The sequence below is a fragment of the Prosopis cineraria genome, unplaced genomic scaffold (assembly GCF_029017545.1).
Source record: "Prosopis cineraria cultivar Desert tree isolate PC_DT_omini unplaced genomic scaffold, ASM2901754v1 PC6, whole genome shotgun sequence".
In the NCBI taxonomy this organism is placed as follows: Eukaryota; Viridiplantae; Streptophyta; class Magnoliopsida; order Fabales; family Fabaceae; genus Prosopis; species Prosopis cineraria.
Genome location: NW_026555337.1, coordinates 34,309,337 through 34,320,993, shown reverse-complemented (window position 1 = coordinate 34,320,993; position 11,657 = coordinate 34,309,337). Strand labels below are relative to the sequence as shown.

The 11,657-nt window shown below is 26.6% G+C and overlaps 1 protein-coding gene across 1 annotated transcript; it reads right to left on the bottom strand.

Annotated features, from left to right (window-relative positions):
- Positions 1–763: 763 nt before the first annotated feature.
- LOC129314279 (uncharacterized) lies at positions 764–4,157 on the bottom strand. The gene is made up of 5 exons (XM_054957670.1): positions 4,018–4,157; positions 3,134–3,172; positions 2,262–2,376; positions 1,460–1,584; positions 764–1,336 (listed from the first exon to the last, which is right to left on the bottom strand). The coding sequence occupies exons 3-5, from the start codon at positions 2,341–2,343 to the stop codon at positions 1,127–1,129; spliced, it is 417 nt and encodes a 138-aa protein (XP_054813645.1). The 5' UTR covers positions 2,344–2,376; positions 3,134–3,172; positions 4,018–4,157; the 3' UTR covers positions 764–1,126.
- Positions 4,158–11,657: the final 7,500 nt, after the last annotated feature.

The window sequence follows — 11,657 nt, the reverse complement described above, 5'->3', positions numbered from 1 at the left end:
AATTATTATTATGAGTTAAAATTATTATTAATATCATTCCTAAGTGTAGATTTTAGTTTTTTCAAACAAGATTAACAATAATACAACTTATAATAATAATTTTAATAGTGTCTTTTTTTTATTTTTAAAGTGAGACTCAATTAACTATTTTATACGTTTACCCGAGCGCAATTTTATAAATACATATATGTTTTAATTTTAAATAAGGATCATGATCCATTATTGTAATTAACAGTCGTATAGGGTTCTTAATTATCTTTTTCCTTTTTCCTTTTAACTGCAACACTGATTAGGACTAAAATACCACAAGTCCCAAAGCTATAACTACAAGTTTATTTTATCTAATGTTTGTTTTAGTGGCCTTTTTTTTCCCCTCCAAATTTGTTTTAATTTTTTTAAAAATCAATAAAACACAAGGTTGGAAAAATCACAGTTTGCCATTATTTTAATCAAAACAGTGAAATTTTGGAGATATGACCGACTCAGAATAGATACTTTCTATTCATGCCGAAATCAGAATCATTGGTTCCATGACTTCGCATGGTTACCAATATCATACACAAGCCTGGAGCTATATGCATCAAGTTCTCGCAAGGATAACACTCAGGCAACGTTTGATTATGATACCAAAAAAGGGGTGGGGGAGGGGAGTGTTTTTTTAAAAAAGAAATGAGAGATGTATCTGGGGAGAAAAAAAGTCATAGTACATTTTCTATTTTATTTCAAGAAAACACTTTTTCAGTTATAAATTTACTATCAGATATCAGATTCCAATTGGATTATCGTTCAAGCTGGTCTGAAAATCATATAGGCTGGATGAACCACAATAATCTAAAGGCCACTAAAATGACGAAACATTTCTAAAGACAGTACAGAAATGAAATGATTATCCTCTATCAGTGGGGGCATCACTGAACAACTTAACAATAGCGAATGAACATCAAGAATTATAGCAAATGTTCATCAGGTTGAGGTACAAAATCATATTGCCACATCTAGAATGGAATCTCTCTTCCAAACTTTTTTCCAGTAATAAAGAATGCTTCTTCAGATTCACAATCAGGCTATTCAACAAGGTGTTCCATGAAAAACAGAGATCAAGCTAGGCACTTACTTTTAGTTCAGATTATGCAGCATTAGCATACACAGGATGAAGAACATGACCTTCCTTCGGCTCAACATGCACCAACTTGCGACCAGTCAGTTTGTTTCGTTCAAACGTCACCCACCCTTCTTTCAAAGCAAAGAGGGTATGATCTTTCCCTATCCCAACATAGTTTCCTGGATGAAATCGTGTTCCACGCTGCCGAACAATGATGTTTCCAGGTATCACTCTCTGCAGAATAAGCAAAGAATAATGCCATGAGTGAATGAATCATATTCCAAAACTCTATTCTCATTATCTGACTTTTTGTCATTATGTTGAAACACTTTGCTTTGAAGCGACCATCTCACAGACCTCCCCACCAAATTTCTTTGCTCCGAGATTCTTGGGCTTGGAGTCCTGTCCATTCTTTGTCGATCCTGCCGTTTTTTTGGTAGCCCAACGTCTAAACACTCGGCTCAATCCTTCTCCAGAAACATCTAAACCAAATTAATGAAAACACTGTCAAAGTCAAACTTGCATACTTTCATGATGCATTTGGATTAATAAGGATTTGGATTTGCTCCAAATCTCTCATTTGGATAAACAAAAATTCATGAATTTAAATTTGATTCAAATCCAAATCAATTGCTTAGTACAATTTCTTTGTAATTTCAAATACCCTCTATACCTTAATTATTTAAACTTTTAATTACTTCAAACATCTTGTTCTTTTTGTATTTTTGCTATTAATACCTCTATGACTTCCTGTATATTTTCTCATCCCTTGTTCTTGTCTCTCGTTAATTAGAAAATAGAGATAAAATCATTATTCCCAATTTTCCATTTTCGTTTTGAATCTTAACTCATTCATCTTCTTCATTTGAAATTTTTTGAACTACCCAAACACAAGATTTTAAATCCATGGTTTTTAAATTGAGTTTTGAAATTCATTTTGAATCTTAACTCATTCGTCTTCTTCATTTGAAATTTTTTGAACTACCCAAGCACAAGATTTTAAATCCATACATTTTAAATTGAGATTTGAAATGCAAGATTTTAAATTGAGATTTGAAATGCAAGATTTCAAATCTAAAATTCAAATCCAAATCTATCAATCCAAAAGCTACCTTAAAGAATATGATACAATAGAAAGAATGCAATCATTAAGATATACCACTAGCAATTTTGCATACAGGAGCTTTTGTAACAAGTTCCTTAACATTCAATCTTCTTAATAGTGATGCCGCAAAATTCATGTCGTTCTCCCAGAACAAAGGAACAATGACAAGCTGAGATGCAGATAACAGCATAAAAAAGGAACATGTTACTGAGAAATCAAATTTATTTAACTGATTCACTTATGGTAACCACTGAACAAGATTAATGAGGAAAGACTCAAATAAAAAAGAATTAATGATACTGGCATCTTGACATCTGATGATCATTAGAAGGTATCGGTAGTTTTTTAGCTAGGAGACAACAAACAAGCATTGCATTAAAAAAATAATAATATTAATAAACTAAAGTAAATGAAATGAGACTGATTTATTTCTAAGATTGATGCTGCCTGAAATCAAAGATCAAACCATAGCAAGTGGCACAGGAACATGTCCCACACTATGTACATGAAGCATAAGTAACAGAATTTTTCTTGAAAAGAAGTGTTTATATTGTCAATAGCAAACAAATATAATTTTTCGCCTCAATGCATTTACTACTTTTTTAAACTTAATACCATATGATTTTGTTTTTTTTTTTTTTACTGCACATTACATGCTTCAAACAAGCAAACAACAACAACAACAACAACAACAAGCCTTTATCCCACTAGGTGGTGCTTCAAACAAGCAATTAACACAAATATGCATAATTGCTGGAAAGGATATACGTAAGAATATTCTATATACCATGCTTATATTTGATAGGGTGACAACATCACATCATGCATGTTACTACACCAAACAGAATAGATGAAAAAGATTGAAGAAAAAGTGGGATGGAGAAACAACAAGAAAAAATAATAGTAAGAGAAAGACAAGAACTGACATGTAGGGAGGATGGTAAATTGTTCTGCTCTTCCAAAGCCTGAAGAAAAGAATGAGTTCTGTTAGATTTGCAAAAGGCTAGAATCAGGGGGTAGTGGATACTGTTTTGTTCACCCATAATATAATCTGAAGAGAGTCTACCAGAGGTTAAAAATAACAGTAAGGATAAGAATCAGAAGAATACCCATTAAAATTGTTCAATCATGTACGGAATTTGTGAAACTCTTAAATACAATTTTTCTTAAAACATCTTTATAGATGAGAGCCTTTAGCCCTTTACAACAGAAAACAAGTCTTTAGACCTACTGTAAACATTTGAACAAGACTTGCGAAAAGGTATACTTGAACCGGAAGTTTACTGTGAGCTTATAGCCTTCTAAATGATTTACCACTACTAGTGATTCATTAGGGTCACAAATATAGCACATTAATGGCTTCAAGTGCAGTGCCAAGCTTTCTTAGTTTCTTAGCAGGAAATTGTATATGAAATAACACCCTTCTAAGGAAGTTTTGGATCCCCCTACGGTTAAGAAAATTTAGTCACTGTACAACTCAGAAACTTTCAACTCAGATTGGGGAGGGTGAAGATAATATCAAAATTAAAATTATATCACTCGTTCATCAGGCTAATATCGACAGTTTGTAAGACAGAACAAATTTAAACAAGCATGAAATAAAATCAGAATAATTTAGATGACATACTGGAGACTAGAGACAATGAAATGACGGCACAGAAAGGAAAAAGAAATTAAAGTAATGTATCCCGTTTCACTTACCCAGAAATTTCAGGAGCCACAAGAAATCCAAGGAAGTAAAGAAAGGATTCTCGAAGAGAGTACTTTCGAAAATATAAACGAAAAGGAAAATTGTAATATGGATACTAACATGTTCTTCTGACAGAACGAAAGAGATAAAGTTTCCGAAAGCGAAGCTGTTCAGTGATGTCAGACGCTCGCTGGTCGCGGCGGCAACTCTCCGTCCTCCGTTCAGATCCCTCGTCAAGTCGTCCGTTCTTGGCCAGGGCAGAAATAATCAAAGAACTTTAAAAAAGGAAAAAAAAATTATATATCAAGAACAATAAAAAAACAGAAAAATTCATTTAAATTATATAAATACCAGATTGATCCTACGAGATAACATAATTTTCCTTGAATTCTATGAGACTTTTCTATCATTAAAAATTAAAAAAATAATTAAATTACTCTCAAATAAAATAAAAATATCAAGTCTCAATTTAGAGTCATTCTTGTGTGCCCTTGCCTTTGTTTCTTCTTTTTGTTATCCTCCTCTTCTCTTCTTCTTGCTCTTCTTTTAGTCTATCTCTTTCTCCTTCTCCTTCCCCTTCTCATTTGTTTTATTTCTTTTTGAGTTTCTCTATTAGCTATGCTGTATGTGGGTGAGTTTTTTCTTGTCCTTAAAAATTTATCCTCTCATATGTGATAGTTAAAGTTGACGTGGGTTAATGTGCATAAATAATAAAGGTTTTTATTTCCTTTTTATGATTTGAGGTCTTCATTTTCTTTGCCATGCGTGGGTATGAATGCTTATTCATGGATAAATAATAAATGATAAATAATATATCATTTTCAATTGTGCTGTAAATACATAAACTAAAGTTATGAATGACTAATATAAAGTTGTAAATATAAGAAAAACAGTTATTATTAGATAAAATATAACATATATATGATTATGATATTTAAAAAATAGACATGTTGATAAATGGCTATTTTATTGTTTTAGGTTGGCATAAGAAATGGTTGACATATTGGGATGACACTAAAAGATTAAGCTCTTCATATATTTTTATCAAAAGGGTTCTAGGATATTTTGATGTAAGTTGTAGATACTGTGACTGACAACAAAATTTTAGATAGTTGTCACTTTTAAGGTTTTTTGTCATTTAAATTAATGAAAATTATTAATTTTTGAACTAGAGTAATAATTCATTTTTGCTGATTTAGTTAATTTATAAAGGGTACTGATAAATTATAATTTCTTGTTGCATTGTTGAAAATCCAAGGACAAAAGTTGTTAATATAAGAATAAAGATTGTGAATGAAAGTTATTAATTTTCAACACCCGATGCATATCAAAATTTATACATGCAGAGTTGCAAATGACTATTGAATTGTTACAAATTTAGAAATAAAAATTATTAATATAGAAACAAAATTCTAAATAGAAAGTTATGAATGATTTTAATTTGAATAAAGGGCAAAAGTGTCATCTCTTATAATTCCCTAATGACAAAAATATCTCTTAGGACTCTAGAGAAATTATACCATTTTGTAAGATTAATATGTCTTTTAGATAATTTAAAGGAATTTTATTATCATTTTTCCAACAATAAAGGAAAAATAACAATAAAATTCTTTCAAGTTATATAAATGATAATATAATCTTTTAAAATATCATAATTCTATTGAAGTCTTTATATACTTTCGAGTCAATAAATTTTAATTTGAAAAAATTATTTTATTTTTACTGACAAGTTATGATTTCTTATTTAATTTTTACGATTCTTTGAATAAAAGTTGTTACTTTATAAATAAAAATTGTGATTAGAATTTGTTATTTTAAAAACTTATTTTTAATAATAGAAATTACATTTAACAAGTTATAACTTCTTATTCAATTCTTGTAATTTACAAAATAAAAATTTATTCCTTCAGCAACAGTTATTATTGAAACTTGTTTTTTTAACAATAGAAATTACATTTGACAAGTTATAATTTTTTGTTCAACTTTTATGATTCACAAAATAAAAGTCATTATGTAACACACCAAATTTTTTTTAAATAATTTAACTCAACCATAGTTGGGTTACAGCCACCCAACACATTTTTATATCAATAATTTTAATATAAAATATTTTATAATTGGCTTCAACTCACACAATATAACATTTCAGATAAATTTTTATCTCCCACATGCCATTAAGCTAAATCACATTTGTTCATCCTTATACTCCCAACAAGTAAACTAAATCACATTTGTCCATTCTTACACTCCCAACAAGAAAAATAAACAATTTAGTCAATTTTCAACACAAACCAGTTATTTGGCCTCATAATCATGCCATTTTAATCAATCCAAAATAAACCAAATATTAAAATTATAGTCATCCAAAGTATACCAAAAATAAAATAGTTTGAAAGGCATAATTACATTTATATATTCATATAATTGTCAATAAACAAAAAGCCCTAATATTGGCAATATAACACATTATAAATCATAAATCAAATACTCAAAAAAAACAATGAATCTATGCCACTAAGCCTCTGGGACTCCTCCACGTGTCACTCATGTCTCTTCTCCTAAAAATTGTTAACCACATAATGAGACTCAAAAGTCCCAATAACCAATACCAATTTATGATAGTGTGTACAAACAGTTAAGTGTGTGCTTACTAAGTGGGAACCAAAAATAATATAATTCCAACAAAATATAAGAAATATTATAATACACACAAACAACCATCCTTATATCCCTCCATTAACCTTGAGCTGTAGCCCTCACTCGATGCTAAATTACCCGACCAAAGGTAGATTAGCCCGAGCCCTTACAAGCCACCTATTGAGCTCCAATAGGGGCGTACCACGTGGCACATAAATACAACAACAATAGCAAGTCTCCCAACACCTCCCACAATAATCAAACAAATTCATAATAATATTGCACAATTATACAATATTACAAAATTCATAATTTTCTCAATAATCACCCAATTAACATGAAGTAACACTAATCATAAATTAAAAGCATGGTTACCTCGTGGCCTTTTCAATAAATTATTCCTTACAATTTCTCTCCCACCACAATCTTCACCAATAATACAATCTACAAATAACATATTATTTATAAATATTAGTTTCAATTTTTTGAAACTAATAAAATAATTCTAATAATAGAATTAAAAATATAACATAATTCCTAATCTCAATCTTAATACAAATCTAGAGTTAATACTATTAAGTAAAATTTTTAACTCCTCTTTTAGCCATCAATAAACATTAATAATATAAAAATCAGCTTCTAAACTAATTTCTATTATTAAAATTTTTTTTTATTTTATAAATTCGCACCTAAAATACCTAAAAATTAAAAATTGAGTCTCTAGCTTAGAATCATAATCCTATAGCCATAATAATTCATTTCTCATCCCAAATAATTATCTAAACCTCAATAAATCAACATATATTCTCAGAACTAGTTTAGAATTTGATTCATAAGCCACAAATTCAAAGATCATCAACAAATTTATATTCTAGAACATTTATTATACTACTAACAACCTCAAAAATCATATTTATTTAACATAAATTCATCCCTCTTTCAAATCCTAAATTTTCTACCACTACAAACTCAGAAACCAAAGAGGAAGGATGACTAAGAAAAATTTTTAAAACACTTACTTAGTCTTGAAAAACTTGAATCACACCCTAAATATCTTATTAAAAACTCTTACCTTAAAAACTCAGATCTCCCGCACTGGCAAAACTAGACGTTTTCTCTGTCTCAGCTCGCGCACAGGGAAGAATGAAGAAACGAAGGAAACAGATGAGTTTTATAAAAATTCAGTGGGTCCTATATTTTTTTATTATTTTTTCTTTCCTCTCTCTCTCCTTTTTTTGTATTATTATTATATATACGTAATGATTGCAGCACGCGGGACACCGAAAGTGCTTCTCTTCTTTTTCTCATACCTTTTTTTCTTTTCTCTTTTTTTTAATAATAACAATAATAATTTAATAATATTTTTTAATTAATTAATTAATAATTTTTTTAAAAAATTTAATTTAGAATTATATCCTAGGTTAGATTAATAATCATTTTCTACTAATTTACTTACCTCTAAATATTTTTTAAAATTTTTATTAATTCAAATTAACTATTAAACTTTAAATTGGGATGTTACAATTATTCCTTAAAACAATTATGATTTCAATAAGAGTAAAATTATTTTTTCATTTTAAAATTTAGGAAAAATTCCGTGAAGACTCATGGAGCAAGCTTATTTATCAATAAGTCTTGTAAAATTTAAAAATCATAACTAAGTCCCTTAAAACTTGAATGTAAATTGAAATTAGGCTGTAAAAATAACAATACCTTTATTAAACATATATTACATTAATCAAATAATTAATTTATAATTACTTCATCACTAATTTATAACTATAATTTCAATTTTTTTACAACTATGATTTTACATATTCAATAATTAAATAATCATGTATTATTATCAGAGTTTAATATTAATTATTTACAACTATTTTATCATAATTTACAACTATAAACTTCAACTTTTTACAACTATAACTTTATATATCCAATAATTAAATTTAAATAGTTTAATTATTGGATATATAAAGTTATAGTTGTAAAAAGTTGAAGTTATAATTATAAACTTTTAATAAATAGTTATAAATTATTTGACTAATATACTATATATGTGTTTAATAGGGACATTATTATTTTTTTATTCCAATTTTAAATTACATTCAGATCCTAAGGTATCTAGTTGTAATTTCTGAATTTCGTGAGACTTAGTTATAAATAAGTTACTCTATAGGACTTATATGTAATTTTCTCTAAAATTTATTGATATAAAAATTCATACAGATTTCAATAGAATTACAGTATTTTAAGATATCATATTATCATTCATTAAAGTCATGGAGATTTTATTGTTATTTTCCCAACAATGAACCTTATTCTATTAATTAGAGTTAGCTATACAAATTGCATGACAAAAAATAATTTTATACAACAGCCGAGAAAAATGGAATAAACATCACCATTGAAAAAATAAAAATGCATTCTTTTAGAATTATTATTTTCATATGAAATTGAATTGAAAGTGGAAACTGGAAACCATAAAAAGCATGAACATTTTAGATCCCTTTTTTGTATATAAAAATTATTTAAAAGTGTGTTTATATGTATATTATTGTTACAAAAGAGTTCAAAGGTGGTAAAAAAAAAAACCAAGAAACCAGAACATTTTTTAATATTTTTTTACCATTTATTTTGCAAAAACTAGAAAAAAATTAGACAATTTTCATCATTAATAATCATATTAATAAAATAAATAAATTTTCACCCTTTTTTTCACCACCTTATATATATATATATATATTAAATAATTATTTAAATATTTTTTATTTTTTTTCCAAAACTTGTTTTAAAAATTATTTTGCAGCATTGTTCTAAGAATAGAAAAAATAGAAAATAGAATCACAGCCTAAAAAAAAAAAAAATCATACCAGCTCATTGGCGTCTTTGAGGTCTGAGTACGTAGGATAAAGAGGAGGCTAAAATCTAGTTGCATTGTATTCCTTCTTATCTCTACTGTAGGACATCTAAAAAAGATTTTTTAGTTCTTGATATAAGATTTTTTATAAAGTATTAATTATATTATTTAATTATGATAGAAATTGTAATACAAATTAAAAAATTTTCAATTAAAAAGAGTTAAAATTAGAAATTTATTCTTATTTTTAAACAATATTAATAACTTAATTAACCACATTTTCTTAATTCTTCCCATGGACATTCATTAAATCTTGGATTTAGAAGAGAATAATTGGCAGTGTCTTTTATCATCAATGGCACATTTGTTTTAGCTTATTTTAAAAAAAAATACTTATTTTTTTAAATTATTTTATAAGTTTTTATAGTATTTGTCTAAACTTTTGAAAATAATCAAAATTTTAATAAAAGTAGATCTCTAATTATTTTAAGAAATTATTTTAAATAGCTTTTAAAAATAATTTAATGTAATAGATGAGAGCGAGTATTTTAAATATGTGGAATATATGAATATATCATAAAATTTAAAAAACTAATAATCATTTTATCATTAATCTCTATAAAATAAATATCTTTTTATAAATATTTAAACTATCTATAAATAATTTTTAATTTTAAATAAATAGGTCCTAGATCTTAGCTACACTTATAAATTAACAATGGACATTCAATCCCTGTTAATAAATGGGCGGCATGGGGGAAGAAGCACTACATTTAGGAATTAACAACACAAAAACTTTGTTTAAAAAAACCCCCTTTCCTTATTGGGATCGAAACTAAGAAGAATGGTTGGGATGACAAACATTCATCTAGTTCGTATTTTGGATACCCGTATAACCATCGAAGAATGAATACCATGTTGTAAACCTCTTTTGGGATGGTTTAGTAACAGCCAACTCCCAATCTTTTTATTTTTTGTAATAAAAAATATCAAATATATTAAAAAAAGGAAAAATGATTTACAATAATATACGTTTAGAGCCATGCTTAAATGAAAGAAATTAAGTGTGTGTTTAATTTTTAGTCTACATTTAACAAAAGATGTATGAAGATTTAACTATTTGTTGAATTTGACAAATATATACTTGATGTGGTTTGAATGCGCTTTTGAAAGTTATCCAATCCAATAAGAACTTTAAAACTTATAGTAATAAAAGAAACAAAAATAAAACAAGAAATAAGAAAATCTACATCATAATTAACAACATATGAGATCAAAGATTAGAGATATTGAGGTTGCAAAGTATAAAAAATATAAAATATTTTTGAGAAGTTGAATATTAAAAAATATAAGGCATTTTTAATTTTTTGAGATATAATCATTGCTTTTTTTAAATGTTCATATTGATAATAACTTTATATTTATTATAAGATATTTAATAAGAATAAATATGAACAGATAAAATTAGTTTGAAAGTAGTTAACTATTTTATTGAGAGTAAGATTCAATTAAAAATGCTTTATATTTTTTAAGGGAGGGAGTAGCTTTTACGTGTTTGAACATTGAGCCCATTTGTTTCATTTATTTTATGAAAAAAATACTTACTTTTTAAAAAAATTATTTTATGAGTTTTTATAATATTTGTTTAAACTTTTAAAAATAATCAAAATAAAAAAACATAATTCTAAATAACTTTTGAAAATAATTTAATACGGTAACTGAGAAAGAGTGTTTTAAAGTGGCAGGATACATGAGAATATCATAAAATTTTAAAATAATATAATAATAAATTATTTTTATAAAACAAAGATTAAGGAAGATGTCATAAAATTAAAAATAACTAACTAATAATTATTTTTTATTATTGTAACAAAAAATAAAATAATATCTGCTTTTTATAACATTTTACAAAATAAATCTCTTTTTATAAAATTTTAGATTACCTAAAAATTAAATCACTTATTTTTTAATCTTAAATAAATATGTACGTTGCCTATGCATAATGAAAAGGATAACCAAATAAATAGAATGCTTTCATAGAAAATTTAATTGCTATTATAAATTTAGACTCCAACTCAAGTTATTAAGAATTACTTACTCTGTTAAAAAATATAAAACATTTTTAATTAAATTTCACCCTCAATAAAATAGTTGCTTACTTTTAAACTAATCTTATCTTTTCATATTTACCTCTATTAAATATCTTATAATAAATATAAAGTCATTATCAATGAAGACACTTCTGGAAAAATAATAATTACACCTT

What these genes read in the sequence shown, in the direction of transcription:
- LOC129314279 (XM_054957670.1), bottom strand. Translation starts at nt 2,343, where the DNA reads ATGAATTTTGCGGCATCACTATTAAGAAGATTGAATGTTAAGGAACTT. An exon ending in TGTATGCAAAATTGCTAGTG is followed by an intron (nt 1,585 to 2,261) that starts GTATATCTTAAT and finishes AATTTGGTTTAG; the next exon opens with ATGTTTCTGGAGAAGGATTG. An exon ending in CAAAGAAATTTGGTGGGGAG is followed by an intron (nt 1,337 to 1,459) that starts GTCTGTGAGATG and finishes CTTATTCTGCAG; the next exon opens with AGAGTGATACCTGGAAACAT.